Source organism: Neolamprologus multifasciatus, chromosome 22, assembly GCF_963576455.1.
Source record: "Neolamprologus multifasciatus chromosome 22, fNeoMul1.2, whole genome shotgun sequence".
NCBI classification, from domain to species: domain Eukaryota; kingdom Metazoa; phylum Chordata; class Actinopteri; order Cichliformes; family Cichlidae; genus Neolamprologus; species Neolamprologus multifasciatus.
Window position 1 is genome coordinate 34,610,002 of NC_140459.1, and position 23,457 is coordinate 34,633,458.

At 41.3% G+C, this 23,457-nt stretch overlaps 2 protein-coding genes across 2 annotated transcripts in view; both read left to right on the plus strand.

The window, feature by feature from the left end:
• The window catches only part of LOC146493891 (protein NLRC3-like), a 73,964-nt gene that overhangs the window by 49,841 nt on the left and 666 nt on the right, over window positions 1–23,457 (plus strand). The gene's annotated exons all lie outside the window — the stretch shown is intronic.
• On the plus strand, window positions 1,758–23,330 carry LOC146493896 (protein NLRC3-like). The gene is made up of 8 exons (XM_085149741.1): window positions 1,758–2,195; window positions 3,301–3,436; window positions 5,253–5,304; window position 6,464; window positions 15,555–15,578; window positions 15,695–17,564; window positions 19,069–19,242; window positions 20,981–23,330. Exons 2-8 carry the CDS (start codon window positions 3,327–3,329, stop codon window positions 21,174–21,176), a joined length of 2,427 nt encoding a protein of 808 aa, XP_085005867.1. The 5' UTR covers window positions 1,758–2,195; window positions 3,301–3,326; the 3' UTR covers window positions 21,177–23,330.

Consider the following 23,457-nt stretch of genomic DNA (forward strand, 5'->3'; position numbering starts at 1 on the left):
TTAGTAATATTAACATACAAAGAAGATGCACCATATATTACACATTCAGAGAATAAACATTCCTTACATATTAGCAACTTTCTTACATAGGAAAAAGAAAATATAAAGATGGGGTCAAATAATTTAACAGATTATTAACTCACTAAATCAAAATCTTCCACAAAGGAAACAAAAAAAGCAGCTTTTTTCTTTTGAACTAAGGTCAAAGATTTAACCAACAGGTTTAAGTCGTTTTTCCAGTAAGCTAGTGTTGGTTTGGTCTTAAAAAAAAAGGACATTTATGTATAAATTGCTTGCACAAGATTAATAACACATTAACACCATAATTAGCTTTCTTTTCTTTCAAAAACACTCCAAACATTATCATATTTAAGGTAAATGGGGTAATTTGAATCCCACTGGAATAAAGCCAGGTATGAAAATCCAACCAAAATATTTGTATAAAATTGCACAAAAAGAATAGATGGTCCAAATCCTCCTCTTCTGTTTCACAAAATACACAATTACCAGTTTCTATTTTGAATCTATGAATCTATTTTGAGTCTATTTGTCGGGTAAATTTTATTCAAAATTTTAAATTGGACTTCTTTCCCTTTAGGAGGGATAGGGAAGGTGATATAATCAGTTCTTATTTTTTCACTTTCTTCCCTTTGGAAATCTTTTAATATGTAATTACGTCTAAGTAAATTTGGAGAATAAAGACTCCTTAATGAAGATCTTAGAAACTTATTATTGCATTTAACATCACAAAATCAAATACCATCTATATATAATTGCCTTAACTTGGGGGAGAAGTCAGAATATATTATATCATTTACAACTAGGTTTTTAAGTGACAATTGTGATTTTATAACCCGATTAAATTTACTTTTAGAACATTGGATATTAAACTTTTGGCAAAAATCTTGATGTCCTAGAACATGTCCTTCCTCATCTACAAAATGGGCAATTGCCCAAACACCTTTTGATAACCAATCTTGAATAAAAATAGATTTTCTGTTCATCAGTATATATCTATTGTTCCAAATTGGGCTATTATGTGGAGTGAAATTATGTTTAAATAACATTTTCCAATAAAGAAGGACCTGTTTATGGAATTCAGAGAGTTTAACAGGTAGCTGAGTAATTTCAAAGTCACACTTTAGGAGAAAATCAATACCCCCCAGTGTGTTAAAGACCTTACTTGGTATAAAAAACCAAATGGAGTGTGGATTATTTAGGAAGGATTTTAACCATTTAAGTTTCAAAACACCATTCATTATATCAAAGTCAATTGCGTTTCCACCACCTTCAATGTATGGTTTAACCAAATCATCTTTAGATATATAATGGCACTTATTCCTCCAAATAAAATTAAAATTCAAGCTATTAATTGTTTTAATAACTTTATTTGATATTGATAAAGAGTAAGCTGGATATATAAATCTAGATAAACTATCCATTTTGGTTAATAATATTCTTCCAAAAATTGTGATGTCTCTTTGTAACCACTTATTTAGGATTGTCTTACATTTGTCAACATTATCTGAAATATTTACTTTTTCTAAGACTTTGTGATCTTTTGAAATTGTGATGCCCAAATGTTTGACCTCCTTCTTCACCTTTATACCGTACAGTAATTGTGAATGACACTCCTTTAATGCCAATAGTTCACATTTATTTAAATGTAACTTTAAGCCTGAAGCTTTTAAGAATGTAGTGATTATTTGTTTTACCAGGGGAATCTGATGTTCATTTTTTAAGAAAAGAGTAGTGTCATCCGCAAGTTGACTAATTATTAAAAAATTATCCATAATCTCAATTCCGGCAACGCTGCTGTTTTTAATTAGAATTGCAGCATCTCCACAACCATTATGAATAACAACGGAGAGCTTCCACACCCTTGCCTAATGGCTGCAGCCAGATGCTCTTGTGCCATCAATGTGGATTGTCAAGACTGAGAGACCTCTTCCCTCTGACCCCTCCCCAAACCCTCAAACCCGCCTACCCACCTCGACATACAAACTCTGTGTGGCTTCACGTGTTCTGTTGATGTTTACATGATCGAAATAACTTGAACACAAACACAAACAAACAAAGAGGAAGACCGCACCGGAAGGACAAAACTACAAGTCCCAGCATCCTCTGTGTTTAGGGAGCAGCAGTGAAAGTGAAAGTATTGAGCCTCCGTTCAGAGCAGCAGCAGCAGGAAGGTGGTGAGTGTTAACATGAATATGTTTCTTCTTATGACATAAAATAATTCCACGCTGTTCGTGTCTGTGGGTGAAATGTGAGGCCGGTCGGCTCCTCTGAGCGCTGGTTTCCTGTAAGTAGAGAGGAAGTGAGTTTAGCTGAGCCTCCGTTTAGCTGAGAGAGCAGGAGGAGAGTGAGAGCTGTGCTGAGGCAGGGTGAGTGTTAACACCGCTCTGACGTTACTGTCTCTGTGGCGGGAACAACAGGCTCCGTCAGTGGAGGCAAAAATAATCAGACTTTGGTTTTTCAAAGGAAACAACTTTATGTCGGAAGTTCCCGCACGCTCATTGGATAACGACGTGTCAATCTCAAGTTATTAGCCAATGAGCGTGCGGATTCACAGAAAGACCCGCCTTTATCACGGGACTTTAAAAACTACAATGGCGACAGAAACTCCGTGAGTGGAGTTCAGGGTGACGTTATGAAAGTGTGACGTTTGAGCCACTTCCTGTTCTCAGTCCCAGCGTCCTGATCACCGAGGTTTCTGTTGCTCTGATATCTGATATTGATTATATTGGTAAACAGGCTGTAGCATAAACATCAGGTCTGTTCTGAAAACTGGCTTTATTTTTTCAAAGTAAGGGAATATCTGTGGTGTGATACCGCGGGCTCATGGGCTAAGGACTTGGATTGACAAGTCAAGCGCAGATGATTGTGTTGTTTCTTATAAAGGCTTGTGTGTGTGTGTGCTTGTGTCAGTGGAACTGAATCAGTGTGTTAGAGAAAGTGCTCCTCTGCTGTGCCGTCATCGTGTGGATGCTTCTTTTAAAGTTGGAACTCGTGTTTTTATGATCTGCTTCATTTCATTGAACCTTTATTTCTAACCATGAAGTCCCTTTGAGGTTACAGCCTCCTGGTTAGGTTTAGGCTGTTATTGTGCTTCAGGCTGAAATATGAGGAGTAAGGAGTGGGGCTGGTTCGCCCTCATGACCCTCACCATAACACATACGTCACAGGACAGTGTTTACCACAGAAACTCCATGAAATGATCAATGAGAGCTTTAGAAACCCGTCAGTGTGATGCTTCCAGTACAACAGCACCTCTGAGTGTGTGTGTTTGCCTCTCAGACTAACTGCACCCTGACATCAAGAAGATGGAGGAAAAGGATGGAGCAGGATCTGCAGCATCCAGCTGTGTGTCTGTGAGGAGTGACCGGTCCAAAGAAGAACCTCCAAACTTCAGTAATGAACCTGCAGCAACAAAGTAAGAGAGCTGCTGACTCATTTATTCAGTGTAAATAATGATTTTTGATGCAATGGGAGAAGAAAAATGACAAAAACAGTTTTAAAAATAAGGATTAAAATATTACAAACTATATTTTTGAGTTTCCTGATGTAGTACAAAAATATATGAACATAACTGTATATAGGACAGATATTTTACGGTTCTTTTAGGCAGCACCAAAAAACAAAAAGACTATTTTTAAGCTGTCTGAGGTAGTGAGTCAACATGTCACACTGGGTCAAAGGTCAGGGAGTAAAAGTGTGTTTTAAAGGAGGTTTAAAAGCAGCGAGTGAAGGAGCCTGTCGAGGTAAATCGTCCCATAACTGATCAAATTGAGTTGGTGGACCTCTGTGTGAAATCAAGCATCTGGTTCACAGAGAGGATAACCCTCAAATGGGCTGTACAACATTATATAGTGAGACAAAAACAGAGATTATCGTAGCCATCGCTCTCTCGCATGGACGTGGCAGTCTTGCTGTCTGCTGCGAATCCTCCCCGTACCTCCGTGACCTCGTCTGGTATCTGCTCCCTCCTCTGTAAGAGACAGTAAAGGAAAACACGTCTCTGCCTAGTCTTGAAAATCTAATGTTATCATCCATTGTTCTTCTAGGGCCTCTTCTTCTCGTGGCCTCAGCTAACTGCTAATATTTAAATGGCTAACATTAACATGTGTGCCAGCCAGGTTAACATTTATGATGAACTATGATTAATTAACTGATGTTGAAACTGGAGCTTTACTGACCTCTGAAATTCCTCCTAAAGTGTTGTTCAGTGTTGTGACAGTCAGCTGCTTCAGCTGCTGCTGGGATGGGCTGTGGCAAAGAGAACAGAGAAAATCTAAATCAGAGTTTTTCTCTGAATTAAAAGCAAGGAAACAACAATATATTCTACATGGTGAAACTGATGGTTTCTGGTGTTTGTGTCTGTTTTTCTGTATTTATGCAGGTAAAGTGTAAACTCAGATGAATCATACCATCAAATGTTAAAGGAAAATATCAGGATGAGTGTCTGTGAGCTGAGAAGGACGTGAAGCGAGCAGTTTATCCCAGAGCTGAAGCTGCTCTGTGTGCAGAGATGAGCTCAGATTCCTGCTGTGATTGATCAACAGTCACAGAAATGTAGACTTGTAGTTATTACTGCAGTATGGTCACAGCAGATACTCATAAACATGTATTATGAGGATGGATGATCAAGTTTCTCACTCTCTCCTTTAAATCTCAGTTTTTTTCTTCTTCACAGTTTATCTGTTAATTTATTAATGAACAACACTGAAAGAGTTTCTGTTCTATTTCCCCTTGAACATCACCTTATTAGGGCGGCATTAGGAAATAGCCCCCTCCAAAGAATGAATAAATGAATGATGATAATAATAAAATGATTAAAAAGCAGAGCTCAGAGTGGTAGAATGGTCAAACATGGATCCACGGGTGCTTCAACTGCATTTGGTGACGTGACTAAAGCAAATCTTTCAAATAATCCCACCATCAACGGGATGTTGTCTCCTTTACTACGGTTACTTTACTTGGTCACCGTGTGAATTTCTTTGAAATGAACCAAATTCTTTTATTTGTTGGTTGTTGCATATTTAACCTCTACAGTCAGGAAAGGAGGAGATGAGGCCTCAACAATGTTGGGTTGTAGCTGTGCTTCAGGTTAGAGTGAGTGTCCATGGAATAAATGTAAGTCAGTGAACTGGAAACATGACTGTGTTCAAACTTTGTTTTCCTTTTTATAATGAGTCTAATCAAAGGTGGACAGAAGTATCTCCACTTTGACTTTTCTGTGTCACCATCAGAGCTTCTGCACAGTGTGGAGAAAGATCCAGAACCACAGCTGGACTGCAGACAGTGTGGGATTATGATATTATTTTATGCCATGTTAGACCCCTAATTAAAGATTGTGAATTATTATGTAGTTTCAGTTTGCATTATGCTCCTGAACTAGAAGAAGGTGATAATTATTACATTTGGTAAACTGATTTGCATTACATTAGACTGTTGATTTATTGTGAATGAATGATATTGTTTTATGATGCATTATACTGCTGAGTTATAAGAAATACTGTTCACAGAAAGTCATCGTCTCATTTGTCTGATTAGAAGAGAACAGAGCATACTGCCCCATTTCATCAGGAGCAGATAAACAGGGAGCCAAGGTTGTAGCTTAGGCGCTGTGTGAGAGAAAGAATGTGAATGTTTAGGCTTTTATGATTAGGTGGGGGCCACTAGAGGCTATAAAAGTTTGATCAAGGCTCCACCATTTTGAGATCTGATGCTGTCTGTGTATGGTGTCCATCTCCCACGCGTGTGTTCATTAAATCATCGTTTGACTTGACCCGGCCGGACCAGTGTTGTTATTTTGGTTTTCCTCTTGTATCCATTCCCAATATTTGAATCCGTAACAGTTTTGGGGGCTCGTCCTGTGGTATTGGGATGGAAGTTTTGGAGGCTTGGACGGTCCGAGGTGGTCAGACGGGCAGACATTATCCGGCAATCGAACTGAGTGGACAGGCGCCTTTATAAAAGAGGTAGGCACAGGCCTGTTGATTTTATCCGAAGTGTGCTGAATTGGACGATGAAATTAAATGTCTATTCAGTAAAAGTTGCCGGTGAGTGTCTGTTTTGATTTTGAGGAAAAAATCTCATGAGTGTTGAAATTTGAAGTAAGGTTACAAGTAATAATACTGGGTTAGAGTCCCAAGGTAAAGGAAAATAATACTGAGTTAGAGTCTCAGGTAGTTGGATAGGGAATTGGTCATTTTGTGAGTTCGAGTCTCCATTGGTCTAAAGATTGCATTTCTGTTGGTCATTTTGCGAGTTCGAGTCTCCAATGTCAACAACGTTGCATCTGCCTCAGTCATGCTCTTGTTTTTTGGGTGTTGTCTGTTGTTTAAAAGTATTATAAATTTTGTTAGAACGGTGGTTAGAGTCCACTAAGAGGCGCATAGCCCGGAGGTTACGCTCCCTCCTGGCCGCGGACGCGCGACCTTGACCTGTCGGCGAACAGGGTTAGTTCAGTTGGTCACTGTGGAGCTTGGGGCACTCCAGAATAACTAGGAGTTCGAGTCTCCTTATCTGCGCTTTTTTGGGCACTTTAAATTGAGGTAGGGACTTTAGAGATGAGGCCAGATACAGTTCGAGTCTGATACTGGTTAATTGATTACAAAAAAGTTGGACTTTCTTCGGTTGGACCCGTTATCTTAAATTTGTCAAAATTGTGTAGGCGCTAAAACTTTCAGGCCTGAGAGTGATTGTAAATATAAGACGTCTTTGTAAAATAACATAGAGACTTGAGTGTGAAACGAGGCTGTGTGTGACGACAGCGCGCTGCAGCGCTGCAAGCTATTTTTAGATAGTGTGTGAACATGCAAATGAGGTGGTTGCTGTGAAGCCCACAGAGGACTTCCTGTTTAGCGTGTTATTGAGTTTTATAAGTATGATTTGCAAACAATGATACATGCCTGTAATTAAAACGCTGATTTTGCTGATTATAATATTACAAATAAAGTTTTGAATGACTACGGTGAATGTTTAATGTTTGGCTGAGTTTTGATATGGGAGAGATGGCTTCGCAGCTGTTGGGGGTAAGTGACCGGAAACTTGCATGCCCATAAAAGGCAGCTGCCTGACTGTGTGAACTATGCACCAAGAGAGAGAGTAAAATCTAGGTGGATGAATTAAATGGATGTTGTAAGAAAAATAGTAAATGAATGTTTTAGTCTCTTAATACAGGTGGATTTCTCTCAACCAGGAGACCTGAGTACAGCAGCAAAAGGATAGATTAATAAAATTGGGACGACACACATGCCAAGCTCTGGCTCAAAATTTTACAGCTTGACCTTTCACTTTGTCCCCACCCTAAAAAGAAGCTAAAAGGACATCTTCTCCTCCAGTTATCGGTTACCATCACTGGAAATTTTCAGGCAAGTTTTTCACTGAATTGTTTTTGGCACCATGTGTCCCTGAATCTCACAAGCAAGCTCTAATTCCTGGCTGAAGACATGGAATGCTGTTATTTAAGGTGGGAAATTAAAATTTGGGAAACAAAATTAAAAACACATACAATTGGAGAAATGCCTTGCTTGAGAAAAAAAAAAAAAAAAAAAAGTTAAAATAACCCACCAACAAACGCACACACACGCAATGAAGAAACAGCTTACACTCATGAACACGTGAAGATTTTCCAGCAAGGTTAAAGCAGCAAAACTTAACATACACCTGATGTTAAATGATAAAGTTTATCCACTACTAACAAATAAACTCTCTGGGTTGCAGGACAACAACTTGACTTCAAAAAGACAGACACTGGTAAATCACAAACCAGTGATGAAACAACAAATTTAGTGGTTAAAAGAGTCAAATTGTGACATGTTTTCCTGTGATTGATTAATACAAGTGATTACTGAATAAAATAAAATTCCTTTTTTGAATTATTAAACATGATCTTAAGAATTTTAACATGTACCTGTGTTGTCCTGTCAACTTGGTGGGTTATGAGTTGATTATATAGTGAGAAAAAACAAAAAAAAGGGGGGGGAGAAGGCTGACACAGGGCCTGGCCCCTCTCTGAATAACATAGCCAAAACAACATTATTTTCAAACAACATCATTTTCCTGTTCGTCTGTTTTTGTTTTGTTTTTGTTTTTTCTCTTTATGCTTAATTACAGGCTGCTTTGTCGGCCCGGAAAGCCGAGGCTGACCTGGACTCCTGCTCTCCCCTCTACCATCTTTGCTCTCCCCTCTACCATCTTTGCTCTCCCTTCTACCATCTTTGATGTGACCCTGACCAAATGCTACAGCAGCTGGACTCACAACAACAGCCTGAGAATGTCAACAGTGCTGCAGGAAAGAGATCTCATGCAGCGGAGACGGAGAACGTTAAATCCAAGGCCCGTTTCACTACACGGGGGAGATTTCCAGATAGCTTCAGCTGACAGAGCTGTGACGAGACGCCTATTAAGCCCTGATGATAAGTGAGGCCGAGCAAAAGAATGCTGACCTTAACAACTCTGCATTAAAACTGTGCAGGACAGTGACGGACCAACACGGATGATCGGGCAGCAAAAAGGGCGTGCCAGAGACACGAGGAGTAACTGAGGTCAGGAGGTACCTCAGATTGGACAAAAGCAGCAGAAGAACATAAGCTGAAGGCACAGGTGTCGGGGTTCAGCCAGGAGCTGACCTCTGAGAAGAGCCGAACAGCAGAGCTGCAGAAGGCCGTGGAGCAAAGCAAGGAAAACATCAATAAACTTCAATCTGACGTGTACGGAAAAGACTCTGAGGTTTCTGCCCTCAGTGAGAGCTCAAGACATCAGAGCAGAAACTGAGCATGCCTCAGGAGGAGCTGGCTGCTAATCGAACCCATCAGTCAGGCTTGGAGTCCCAGATACAGGACTTAAAATCAGGCCGGAGCTTGCTGGAGCAGGAGGTTGTCAAACCTGACGAGAAGCTCCAACACCAGGAGCAAACCCTGAAAGACCTACAGAAGCAAAAAGGGTCAAGTTAAGGAGAAGATGCAGGACACTGGAGAAAAGGACTGCCTCAATTGGGGCCAGAACCAGTATGGAGAGAACTTTGGGCAGCAGCACCAACGGACCCAAACGGACTGAAAAGGAGGAGAGCAGGACCCCAGGGTACGCTTCAGGCCGTGGTTTACCTAGAACACCAGAACAGGAAAGTGATGAACACAAACACACACACAAACACACAAAAACACACACATCTACATACACTGACTCAGAAGCAAGAGAAACACACATATGAACACCTATGCACTCGTTGATTGACTGAGAAATGACACACACACACGCACACAAATCGAAATGCTGATTCAATTCACTGAGAAGTGATCCACACACACACACATACACACATACATATACATGTTTGTGCAATGAAGAGTGATACACACACGCTGATGCAATGAAGAATGCTTTACTAACAAATGCTATGCTGATACGCAAAATGCTGCACACAAACGTCCAAATACAGAATTTGTTACAACAACAAGAAGCCATTGATTGTTAATTGGTTAAATGCATTTCATGTCACCCAGAGGGCATTTGTGCAGATTTAGGGGACAGGGTCTAGAGCAGTTTGGTTATGAAAACAATGTCTGTGAGTGATGTCTGTTTATGGCTCAAGGCCTCGACTGAATTGTTTACTGTGCTTCACACAGCCTGATAAGGAGCAGTGGTACAGAGTGAAAATGATGAATTAATGGTGTGAGCCTTTTTTCGGAGCACCACATTTTTGTGATTGAGATTTAATTGAAGGAGGAACACACTGAAAAAATAAATAAATAAATAAATAAAAGAAAAGGAAAAAAAGAAAAGAAAAGGGGGCCAGCCCTTGGATTTATGTAAGCATCCCACATGTATTTAACACAATTGCCTCAGGCTTTAAAGATTTGTACAAAATTCAACAGGAAATCATAGCTTCCCTGTATTTCCTACATTGTTGGCATGCTGGTGAGTGCTGTTGCTCCACAGTAAGAAGGTCCTGGGTGCAAGTCCACAGTCTGGCTAGTTTGCAGTGGTTTCTCTCTGGGTATTCTGGTTTCCTGCCACAGTGAAAAGTCATGAAGCTATTAGAGTTAGGTTAATTGATGATTCTAAATTATCCGTGAATGTAAGTGTAAATGGTTGTTTGTTTCTAGGTGATAGACTGGTGACCTGTTCGGGGTGCACCCTGCCTCGTAACCTATCACTTTAGAGTTATTTCCCAGCCCTCGTGCAATTAGGATAAAGATAGGAGGATGGTAGTTGTTGTAGACCCATTCAATTTTTATGGTAATCAGAATTTAGACTTTGTTGAACCGTAGGCAATATGAAGACAACATGTAGTATTTAAGGGACCAAGTAGAATTTGGATAAAAGTTATTGAATAGTGTTGAAATAAAATGACAGAATTGTGAAGGATTAAAATATTCCAGGAGCTCAACTTACTCCATCTGAACATGTTTTAATCGTGTAATATGAACTCAAAATACACAGGTTAACTGAAAATGAAAAGGTTGTGTTGATTTAACTCAGTTGTTTAAGTTTCTACCAAAGCAAAACATTTGTGTGCAACTAGTGTCCACTATTGAATCAAATAAGTCCAACACGTTTTTGTCAGTGCAAAAGAAGTTACGGTACCTGTATGCTTACACAATATTGTCCCGGGACGGAGAAAAAACTTTCTGGTGAAGTTTTGGTTGATTTTGGGTTTTGCTTAACACTAGGTTGATTTTATCAGTGAGGTTTGGATTGCTTTCTTTCTCTAAGAGAGAGAAAGATGGTTTTATGCTTGGACATGTTTCCAACGGGCCCCAGTATTTGTTATTATATGAGTATTTTATTGGTTACGTTTGTCTTTGCTTTTGTTACAGTGCACTGAAATAAGAACATCTGAGAGGAGTGATCCACCGGTGGTGATATTTTGGTATTTTGTGAGTTCCTGATTTAACAAATCAGCTCTTTAATCCAGGCCTGAGAGATTGAACTTTAAAGCGCTATAAAACATGATTACTAGAAACAGTTGCAAAGTATTTTTCTCCATGATTATAATGGGCTCTGGAGAAATTCACTTATATGGGACATTGATCACATGAGAAGTCCTGAACCTAAAAGGATTGCAGCGAGTCAATCCAGTCAAAAAAAAAAACAAAAACAAGGAACTGTTTTCCTTTAAAATGATGACGTCATCTTGCTGGTGATGGAGGCTTGATTAGGTTGCGCGTGAGACTCCATTATCAGCAATATCTGGTATGAATGTGTGTGAATGTATGCATGTGACTGGACTGTGATGGACTGACGACTAAATGTTTAAACTGACTTGACACTGAGACAAAAACGGTACCGACTTTAGGATTAGTACATGTCTACAAACAATTCACCCAGCTTGTAAAAGAAGGGTGGATGTTTTGTCTCGCTTTGTTTTGTTTTTGCAGGAGTAGGAGGACAGAGACTAGGGGGGGAGGCTGTAGCTTCACATGAGTGTGAACTGCAGACTTAACCCTTTGGTTGCTAATTTTGAGCTACTGATGTTTCCATCAAGAAAATTGTGTTTTATTAGCTGTGTTTCGATTAATGCAGCACATTATATTGTTGGGAATGTTAAATGCTAAAGTGAAGAGAAGCTTTGATTTCACTCAAGACTGAACATGTTATTATTAACCATAGCAGGCCACTTTAAAAAGTTAATCAATTTTGATAGAAAAAGCAAGAAAAAACTCTATTGATACCAGGGGAATCATAGACTGTCACATTCAAAATAGAGATATGTAATGACAAACCTTGGTCCACGTCATTTAGGTTCTCGATTGAAATAGTCAATAATTTAGAAAAGTAAGATAGAACCGACAGGGGCAGGTGGTGCTGCACAAGAACAAGAGCAAAATAAAGAAAAATTATTGTGTTTAGCTTTGATAAATTAAAATTAAAATGTACCATTACACTCAGAGGATCAATATGAAATTCAATATATGCTAATTTTGTATGAAGTACATGACTGATAACTGTTCTGTCCTGAGCTTTTGTGTTTACAGCGCCCACTTGACCACACCAACAGTTTCTCGCCACCAAAAGCGGGTACTTGCAAAGAATAGGGAGGAATATCATCAGAAGTGGGAAAGGTAAGCCCCGATGGGGGTGATAATGTAACACACCCAAAGAAAGATTTTAGGTCTGACCAACCGTCTCAGTCGTGGGCAAAACGATGACAGTCAATAAAATTCTAAAAGATAATTTAGTGACAAAAATATCAAGAGATAAAAGATAAAACAGTCCAGTGTCCCATTCAGGAATCAAATAAAAACACACAGTCCCAAGGCTAGAGTCAGCTATGCCACACGGCTAGTTGCACTCCACATGTTGCCTTGAACAGGGATAGAAGTTGTCCTTGGAGACCCACTACCCTGCAAGCATATAGCCAGTGATCACTCCAACCTGTGTAACTATGCTGCCTTTAGGCTGTGGCATATAATAGGCCCTGGCCTGCACAGAGAGACAAAATGACACCTTCAGTATAAAATTCATAGCGCAAAACCCATCCATCCCAAACATATCAGATTATCACATTACATACATGCACAGAGAGACAAAATGACACAGCAGTGTTTGTAGTGTGGGCTATAAGTAGACCAGGGTATCAGTGCAATCAAGTACACCTGCCTCTAATTAGTCCAACCCCATTCCAGCCATTGGCTCACCAAAAATGTGACACACACACAAAAAACCACTCACAACCGAGTGCAACTTCACACAATAATATGGAGCTGAATTAACACAGGCACACTAGTCTACCATGTTACAATAACACCATTAATTTCACGTATGGTCAAATTCTTAAAACTTGACCCCAAACATGAAAAATTCTTCAAACATTTAGAGACAGAGTGGAGTTCTAGATAAACATAATGTAGCAAACCACATAAGGATGGAGCGTTGGAATCAATAAGATGGGGAAATAACACGCAGGAAAAATGTTGATCATGTTGATTATGTTTATTCGAGTGTGAAGGGATTGGCTAATCTGACCAGGAAATGTTATAAAATGGATTGTCGGAACAATCAGCGTTAAAATCACCTTTGACAGTCCAGACTAAGATGGCGTTGGACATCTTCAGGGCGGAAAAGGGTTGGTGTGACCAAAGTGTGGTTTGGTTTGTTGTATGTATATTTGTTAATGATATAGCTCTGGATGGACCAGTTACCAGGGCATGGAAGGAGGACAGACTCATTAAATGAGGAGAAGGAATTTTCTGGGATTGGAGATCCTGTGGGTGAGTGGTTGACTAAAAGCCTGCATAAAATAAAAGCTGTCGTTTGTTATTGATTGGTAATAGATTGATAATTGGCCACATTTACAGCTGTATTGACTTGTTGTGGACGTAGTCTACTTCATGTTTAAGCACTCTAATTAACAGATTGAAAATAGTGACATTAAAGGAAGAATATGCAGCGCCACCCTGTCAGATGCCAGTGCCGGTGGGGCTCAGTGATGAATCAGGTGAGCTTCATGGCTGAATTAAAACATAGAGGCCCCTGTTGTGGTCAGTAAGGGATAAAAAGGGTGTGTTTTACTGTTATTTTAGCATCAGCATTATTGTTACATCAGAATCATATAACAAGCATTGCATTGAACATTTATTGAAGCTATTGACATATTAACATTTGTATTACAGTGATTGTTATAACCCCATGTTAATCTTCTATCTACAGGTGTCAAAAGTAGTCAACAAGTTCATGTTGAAGTGAAGTTCATAATAATACAGGTTTTGTTTGTAGACGATTGTGAAGACGCAGGCTCTGGGCGGAGCCAGGTGTTGAACAGATCTAACATGACAATTAAATTGATTTCATTCCCTAACACAGGATAACAAAATTGGAGCAACGACACTGGGTCGGAGAAAGTCTGATACTTTCTAAGATATGAGGTCACTAACCTTTTCTTTTAATTTTCTACCTTCATTGAATGGACACATGTTAGAATTAGAAATGGCTAATTTGTTTTTTATGTCTTTTATTAGAATGAGTGGTTTTAATCATTTTTATATATATTTTGCAAATGTGCTTATAATGAGTTGGCACTCGGTCTTTTGAAGGTCATAAGCTTCGTTCGGCGATAGTCCGGACTGATAAAGTGTAGGAAATGCCTTGAGTGCAGCGGGCTAAATGCAAACACGCTTACACACACATACACTAAATTAGGATAAGTCCTTGGGACATTCTGAATATTCTAAACAAATTCTGAATCACCAAAAGATCAGTAGACAGCAACATTAGATTAGAGCTAGGAAGAGAGGTGTTTTGGTTTTCTGTCTCTTACAGAGAAAGGAACAGACACCAGACGAGGTCACAGATATACGAGGATCCTTGGCAGCAGAGACAGTTACGGTGACTGCGGAAACATCAACTGGGTTCAAGTGTCATGGCATTTTGGGCTCCAGTTAGTCACGTAAACAGGATGGATCAAATAAACACAGCGATAACCACGAAGGGGTTGACGGAAATCCAGGAACACCACACCAACGACGTTCGAGAGGCTGTTGGTCATAAGGAGAACACCTTTCTGTTCCTTTTCCTGGGGAACACAGCTGTGATCCCAGAATACACAGATCATTGTTTGAAATCGGGGCAGAATAATCCCCTGATCTGTGCAACGACTGAAGGGTTGTCTAACCCCTGATGTTGAAGGAAACAAGAGCCGAGGATCACCCGACTGGAAGACATTGGTGCCTACAGCAATAAAATAAAGGTTAAAAGCTCCTCGGACAGAGGTTCTAGTCCGAGTACGTTTGGAGGGTATAAGGTAGCACCGAAATAAAGCTGTGGGAGAACTGGGGAGTGATGGGAGTATCATCTATACCTACTGTTGTTGTTGTAATAAAAGTTTTTCTTGCATCTGAACTGCGCAAACACAGAGGTCATCTCACATATGGTTCACCCAACAGGGGGACAAAGGGCCTAAGGAGTAAGGAGAAATGAACCCGGTAACACTGGATTGCAGGGTGTAAGTGAGCTCTTTATGTCTAAAGAGCTCATCAGGGGGAATTGTGGGATTATGATATTATTTTATGCCATGTTAGACCCCTAATTAAAGATTGTGAATTATTATGTAGTTTCAGTTTGCATTATGCTCCTGAACTAGAAGAAGGTGATAATTATTACATTTGGTAAACTGATTTGCATTACATTAGACTGTTGATTTATTGTGAATGAATGATATTGTTTTATGATGCATTATACTGCTGAGTTATAAGAAATACTGTTCACAGAAAGTCATCGTCTCATTTTTCTGATTAGAAGAGAACAGAGCATACTGCCCCATTTCATCAGGAGCAGATAAACAGGGAGCCAAGGTTGTAGCTTAGGCGCTGTGTGAGAGAAAGAATGTGAATGTTTAGGCTTTTATGATTAGGTGGGGGCCACTAGAGGCTATAAAAGTTTGATCAAGGCTCCACCATTTTGAGATCTGATGCTGTCTGTGTATGGTGTCCATCTCCCACGCGTGTGTTCATTAAATCATCGTTTGACTTGACCCGGCCGGACCAGTGTTGTTATTTTGGTTTTCCTCTTGTATCCATTCCCAATATTTGAATCCGTAACAACAGCCAGTCAGAGCAGCTGTGTACAAAGTAAGACTGAACATCTGTCTGCTGATGGACTCATTTCTGAAAACTGGACTTCTTGTGTTGTTCAGACATTGAAGAGTTTTCTTTCTCTTTAGTCTCATTGTTTTTCTTTCTTTCAGCAGATGTTGGTCTGCAGGAGGTTTTAGATGAACATAAGATCAGTCTGAGGAGGAGATGTGAACGTGTGACTGAAGGAAGTGATGAAACAGGAAGTGATGAAACAGGAAGTGATGAAACAGGAAGTAGAACCCTCCTCAACACCATCTACACTGAGCTCTACATCACAGAGGGACAGAGTGAAGAGGTTCATACCCAACATGAGGTGAGGCAGCTGGAGAGAGCTTCCAAGATGGACGCCCTCCATGACGCTCCAATCAGGTGCCAGGACATCTTTAAAGCCTTACCTGACCAACAGAGACCCATCAGAGTGGTTCTGACCAACGGCGTGGCTGGTGTTGGAAAAACCTTCTCAGTGCAGAAGTTCACTCTGGACTGGGCAGAGGGCTTGGAGAACCAACATGTCAGTGTGGTGGTTCTGCTTTCATTCAGGGAGCTGAACCTGATCAGAGATGAGCAGTACAGTCTTCTGGAGCTGCTCCATGTTTTCCATCCAACATTACAGAAGGTCACAGCAGAGAAGCTGGCTGTCTCTCAGCTTTTGTTCATCTTTGACGGCCTGGATGAAAGCAGACTTTCATTGGATTTCACCAACAGGAAGCTGCTGTCTGATGTCACACAGAAGTCATCAGTCAGCCAGCTGCTGACAAACCTCATCCAGGGGAATCTGCTTCCCTCGGCTCTCGTCTGGATAACTTCCCGACCTGCAGCAGCCAATCAGATCCCTCCTACATGTGTTGACAGGCTAACAGAAGTACGAGGCTTCACTGACGCCCAGAAGGTGGAGTACTTCAGGAGGAGGTTCAGCGATGAAGAGCTGTCCAGCAGAATCATCTCCCACATGAAGACATCCAGGAGCCTCCACATCATGTGTAGAATCCCAGTCTTCTGCTGGATCACTGCTACAGTTCTGGAGCACATGTTGACTACAGAGCAGAGAGGAGAGCTGCCCAAGACCCTGACTGACATGTACTCACACTTCCTGCTGGTTCAGACAAAGAGGAAGAAGAACAAGTACCACGAGGGACATGAGACGAGTCCACAGGAGCTGACGGAGGCTGACAGGGAAGTTCTTCTGAAGCTGGGGAGGCTGGCGTTTGAACATCTGGAGAAAGGAAACATCATGTTCTACCAAGAAGACCTGGAGCAGTGTGGTCTGGATGTGACAGAGGCCTCGGTGTACTCAGGAGTTTGTACAGAGATCTTCAAAAGAGAGTGTGTGATCTTCCAGAAACCAGTCTACTGCTTTGTTCATCTGAGCATTCAGGAGTTTCTGGCTGCAGTCTACATGTTCCACTGTCACACCAACAGGAACACAGAGGTGGTAGAAGGTTTTATAGGGAATTTCCAAGACGAATACAAAAACAGATCTTTTTTTAAGAACATGTTCGACTCTTATAGCTTCCCATCAATGGATGCCTTTTTGGCTAAAGTCATGGAGAAATCCCTCCAGAGTGAAAATGGCCACCTGGACCTGTTTGTTCGCTTCCTTCATGGCCTCTGTCTGGAGTCCAACCAGAGACTCTTAGTAGGTCTGCTGGGTCAGACAGAGAACCGTCCAGAAACCATCCAGACAGTCATCAACAACCTGAAGAAGATGAACAGTAATAAAATCTCTCCTGACAGAAGCATCAACATCTTCCACTGTCTGATGGAGATGAACGACCTCTCAGTACATCAGGAGATCCAAGAGTTCCTGAAGTCAGAGAACAGATCAGAGAAGAAACTCTCTGAGATCCAGTGCTCAGCTCTGGCCTTCATGCTGCAGATGTCAGAGGAGGTTCTGGATGAGTTGGACCTGAGGAAGTACAACACATCAGATTGGGGACGACAGAGACTGATTCCAGCTGTGAGGAACTGCAGAAAGGCTGGGTGAGTCCAGATGTGATCATTAACATCATTGATCAGTGTAGGTTAGTAGTTTAATGTTGAAAATAAAATCAGATTGTAACCACAAAGTGTTTGTGTCCGTACGCTGCAACCTTCCACACCATCCTTTATTGTACAGACTCAGCAGCAGCTCCATGGATCCCAAATCCAAGAGTGGAGAACAGATTTGAAGTGTGTCACATCCATGCAGTCACAGCTGTTTCCACCATGTTTCCACTGATATTGATCCTGTTCAATGACACGTTTCATATCAGTGAATATGTTCTTCAGGACGTCCACTGACATGTTTAAGTGTCCTGCTGGAAATCACTCAAATCATCCATGAAATCCATGAAAAATCCTTTTAGTGTTTCTAACTTCCCCCTCTGTCCTCTCTCTCTCTCCATCCTCCTCACTGCTGCTTTCACTGATAATCACACAAACATCGTATTCAGCTACAAAATAACAATAATATCATCTGATGATCATTATTATAAGAGCAGGATCCATATTTGATATCAGAGTAACACACTGATGGTTATGTGCAGTCATCATCAGTGACTGTGGCTCAAACAGAAGCTCTCTGATTGGTTGCTGACCTTGGTCACCTGTCCACTCTCACCTGTGTGTGTTTGCTCTCTCTTTGCTGTCTCCATCCTCTCTCTCCTTTCTCTCCCTCTCTGTCTTTGTACCGTCACTCAGGTCCAATGGAAACAGTGACATTTACAAACCAATCAAAGACAAACTGATCCATGTCAGGTGATAACAATATTCAAAGTGAATACAGGCTGCTGCTGGACACAGACAGGTGACATCATTTTGACTTGCTGTCACCTGGATCTGGACTCATAAACACTGAAGCCCTGAACAGGAATACAAATCATTTTCTGCCAACTAGCGACACACCAGCAGATAATGGCTCAGAAAGCTAAAATGAGCCAATCATTTCTGTGTTTAGTTCCTGAAATCAGATCTGATATCAGCAGCTCTGAGTTCATTCATCATTATTGTCCAGTGATGAGATTTCTGCTCCGTTTGGTAACAGTCAGCAGGTTTTTCCTGCGTGTGGACGTGAACAGTCGTACCTGACAGCAGGTAGCAAACAGAGATCATCTTTCCAGCTGGAACTCTTCACTGAGCTGAACTCATTCAAATGTTCTGGAGTCAAAACAGGAAACAGTCCAAATGTGTGTCTTCACTCTGACTCTGGATCAGATCTCAGTGACAGACTGTGGACATTATGGAAGCCTAAATGTGACACCATCTTCCTCCTTCATCTGCAGATTAAAGCCAAACAAAGATTCTCATTAAAAGTCTGCAGGTCTGAGAGAGACTCAATCGTTGTGTCATGTCAAACACAGTAAGAGGAGCTGAAGCACAGATGTGAAGAGCAGATTCATCAGATTATGACCTCACTCTGTTTTGTCTTCATATACATTCAGTCTGTGTTTATAATGCAGATTTTCTGCTTTTATAATAACACATTTTATATTTTCTATCATCACAGACTGACTGACTGTGGACTCTCACAGACTCACTGTGAAGTTGTGGCCTCAGCTCTGAAGTCCAACCCCTCCCATCTGACAGAGCTGGACATGGCCTGGAACAAGCTGCAGGATTCAGGTGTGAAGCTTCTGTGTGCTGGACTGGAGAGTCCAAACTGTCGGCTGGAGACTCTGAGGTGAGTTCACTGACTGCGGCTGTTGTTGTTTTTCTATATTTCAGGTCTTTGATTGATGTTTGAAACTTTCTTTAGTTCCTAAATGTTCAGGATGTGTCTGAAGACAAATGTGAAGAAGTTTGAGTGCTTTCAGAAATGTTGTCTTTCCAAACGACTGAACAACAGTTTTTCCTTTTGGCTCCAAACAGAAGTGACAGACTTGAGCAGGGTTCATTTAAAGGCTGACAGAAGTGGAGTGGTGACGGGGAGATGTTTGACAGGACAGTGTTTCAGCCTCCACAGGTTCATGTTGTGCTCCATCAGTCAGTGAAGATGAAGTCAGTGCTGATGAGGCTGTAGAGTGTGTGAGGGATGTGAATGAGGATGATGAAGATCTGATGATAGCAGATAAAAACAGGCTGCAGAGACTTTGAGCCATACAGGGCACACAGTGTGTACAGAACAGCTGAAATCATTATGGAGGCCTCACTGGAATATGGAAGCATCACAGTACAGCTTCAGTGAAGCTTTAAAGTCTCTGATATGAGATGAGAAATGAAGCAGCCAGAGCTTTTTCATGAGTGGAAATCCACGGTGACTGTGAGCTGCTGCTACAGCCTCCAGATTAGCCAGCAGCTCATCCTGCTCAACATTTTCTCACCAACTTTAATGGAAGTGTGATGTTTTCAGCTGGAGTGATGGTCAGGGTGGCCTCCCTCTCCTCTTCTTCTCCTCTTCCTCTTTCATTTGTAAAGCCACTTCTGCTGCTTTCATTCATGTGGAAGTCCTGTAGCTGAGTTTGGGAGAGACTAACAGCCTCGGCAGCAGAGGGGAGAAAGGCTGTAACACCACCACTTTACTCTGTTCTACCTGTCACATCATTTTATCAGGAAACAAATATGCTCATGTTTTTACTGTGTTTGTCTTGAAGATGTAAGAAGATCACATGGTGCTTTTTCTTATTGTGTTGGTTTGTTTCCTGTCTCTTGGATGGAGCCCAGCTGTGCGTGGCCCCTGGGCCTGTGGTCAGAGTGTGTGCTGGATAATCCGGCCCAGGATGAGGCCAAACTGACATGGGATGAAATGTCTGTCACATAATTGAGCTTAGTGTAGTTTCATTTCTGCACAATTTAAAAACAACCAAAACTTTGTTCTGTCTTTTCTATGTTATACTGTAGACTTTCTTTGATACTGTGTCCAAAAGGAGCAGCTTTTACTTTGAAGGGGAGCCGTCTCTGTTTCCTCTTCAGGTTGGATGATGGAAGCAAATGAGTGTGTGATGTTCTTTCAGTGTTGCACTTTGTAGACGCTCCCTGAGCACTGGTCTCACAGCCAGCTGCACATAGAGACCAGTGTTGTTAGTCCAGGTCAGAAGATGACTTGTTGGAATGAAAATGAGCTTGTAGTTTGTCTGCTTTAATAATGTGACTGGAAAAAGGTGTTGGACTTCAAATATGTCCATTTCTTTCACACTTCACCTTTAAAAGTGAAGCCTTGTGGTTCCTGGAAGGAAAAACACGACTTTTTCAAGTCTTTGTCCTGTTTTTATGAGAAATGTACGACTTTAATGTGAAACATTCAGAGTTTTTTCTCTTGTTGTGTTTGTTTGAAGCTGCTTCCTGTTGGCTTCAGCTGTTTGGAGTTTCCATTTTCTAAACTTCTACATTCTGAACCTTCTTCAGCTCTGAACAGATGATGAAACACTGAATGATTTCAAGCACTTTGTCTAATAAACTTACATCTTTCATTCTTTATACAGATTGTGGAGCTGTGGTTTGTCAGAGATCAGCTGTGATTATCTGGCAGCAGCACTGAAGTCCAACCCCTCCCATCTGAGACAGCTGGTCCTGAGCTTCAACTTCAACCTGCAGGATTCAGGAGTGAAGCATCTGTGTGGTTTCCTGGAGAGTCCAGGATGTAAACTTGAAACTCTGGGGTCAGTCAGCATGTTTTAGTTGTGCTGAGATGAATATGATGTGAAAGTTGTGCTGACACTAAACTGCAGACATCAGGCTGATATTATACTGATCCACACTGAGGATCTTCATGGTAAAGTCTGTTATCTTCTTCTCTGGTTTAGTCCATTGACTGCAGCAGAACAATGTTCACATTTCAAACCTTCAAAGAAGAAGAAAAATCCTCCACTGGATAATTCACTGTGAAACTCTCCAACTCTTCATTCCACCTTAAAGTCTGTGTGACACTGAAATCCAAAGCAAAATGTGCGTTTGCTTTACAGACAGCAGTCCAACACAAACATACACACATCATCCAAAACACAGTCCAACATCCAAATCTCCTCCACTGCCAGCATGAATGATGGGAAAGAGAAGGAGGAACACTCTGACATTCAGGGTTAGAATGAGTTTCATGAAGCAGACTGTGAAGATCAAAGCTGCATTAGAAAGCTTACATGAATGAATGAGTGGACAGAAGTGGACAGAGATCATCTGAAGCACTTCAAAGGCTTTAAATCAGCACATTTCTCTTTATTCTTTATCAACTCTGTTAGTTTCTCTCAGTTTTCTGTGGAATGAAGCTAACAGCAGGCTAATAAGATGCTGACCAATAGGTTTCTATTAAAGGTTGTAATTTGTATATGAAAAAGTGCTTTGGCTCAGCAGGGATCAGCTTACAGGTAGAATACAGCTGCTGGATGGGATTAGCATGTCATAGCTATCTACCAAACTGCTAACTGGGGGATTTCAGGCCATCTATGGATCATTTCTGCTAACTGTTTATTCAGCTTAGGCTCACAGGGCTGCAGCCTGTGCCCTAGCTGTCATAGGGCAAGAGGCGTGGTCCACCTGCACAGGTGAGCAGTCCATCACAGGGCCAACAGAGAGAGACAGAGAAGCACTCTCTCACATCCACACCTACAGCCAATTTAGAAGCACCAATGAACCTAAGCAGCATTTCATTGGACTGTGGGAGAACATCCAACCTCCACAGAAAGGCCAAAAAGCTTCAACCTACAACCTTCTTGCTTTAAGGCACTAGTGTGAACCACTTTTCCCCATTTCAGCCCAAATCCTGCATCTTCCTGTTTCTGACTCCAGGCCAGCTCCACTAATACTTTCTCATCAGACACTGCCACCTAGTGGAGGAAGTCTTAGTTCCATTTGAAGCTTCAGATTACAGTTAGTTCCTTTACAAAGAGGTGGAGGTGGTGGGGCCACAGCACCATCATCACTGAGTGCCATAGGACACTTAACCTTTGTTTCCATATGCTGGGAACTTCCTGTTGTTCCAAGGAGGACTGGAAAATGTGTGAAAATCTCCCAGTCAGTTCCTCACAGCACACTTCAATCATTTCCCTCCCACAGCATCAGGACCAGGGCTTTTTCTCTCTTTGGTCCCACTAAGAGATTTCCACACAAACACCTCATCAGTGGGACTCTCAGAGCTACCAGCCCTTTGCTACAATCACAAAGCTCTTCATTGAAATCAATGATATCAAAGCTGGAATCAAATGAGTCCAAGTCTTCTGCTGATTCAGCATCACATTCATCTTTGCTCCTTGTTCTGCATCCCCACCATGGACTTCATTCCTTTCCAAGCCAGCCTTGAGTGTCCTTTATTCAGCTCATCCTCTGCTTTACTTTTACACCTGATTTTAGCTGCTTTATCTCTCTTTCAACAAGTTTCTGTGCCTCAATCTTTTTCTTCTCTCCCTCATAACAAGACAGCTTCTTCTGCCTGAGAACATGTTGGAGTGATTTACTAATCCAGGGCTGCTTATTGGGGAAAATACTTCCTGTTTCCAAAGTAATCCCCATTTTTCCCAGAAAGAAATGTCAGTAGAAATCGATGATCTAAGTGAGAACATGAGCCTTTAAAAAGTCCCAGTGGGTGCAGTCAAAGCAGTCCCTCAGTCCCAGTATAGAGTCTTTGGTCCAGACTGGAACAACTGTGTGCCCAGTTTGAGCTCTCTTCAGTGCTGTGACCTGACAGACCCAGAGGGGCCATCACATCACATTTAGAAGCTCCCCTAATGGAGCCACAACACATGTCCAATACTTAGTCTGTCTTGTTGGACCAACTGGAAGAAATGATTCAAGGACTTAGTCACAGAACAGAGATTCAAATCTCCAAAATCCAACTGGCTGCATCAGGACATATAGTCTGAAACTCTGCACAGTTTCCTGTTTGAAGCTGCTTCCTGTTGGCTTCAGCTGTTTGGAGTTTCCATTTTCTAAACTTCTACATTCTGAACCTTCTTCAGCTCTGAACAGA

Bases quoted from the DNA above. Each gene is read 5' to 3' on its own strand.
- LOC146493896 (XM_085149741.1), top strand. From the start codon at position 3,327: ATGGAGGAAAAGGATGGAGCAGGATCTGCAGCATCCAGCTGTGTGTCT. The intron at 15,579-15,694 runs GTAAGACTGAAC...TCTTTCTTTCAG, and splicing joins TCAGAGCAGCTGTGTACAAA to CAGATGTTGGTCTGCAGGAG. The intron at 19,243-20,980 runs GTGAGTTCACTG...TTCTTTATACAG, and splicing joins TGTCGGCTGGAGACTCTGAG to ATTGTGGAGCTGTGGTTTGT.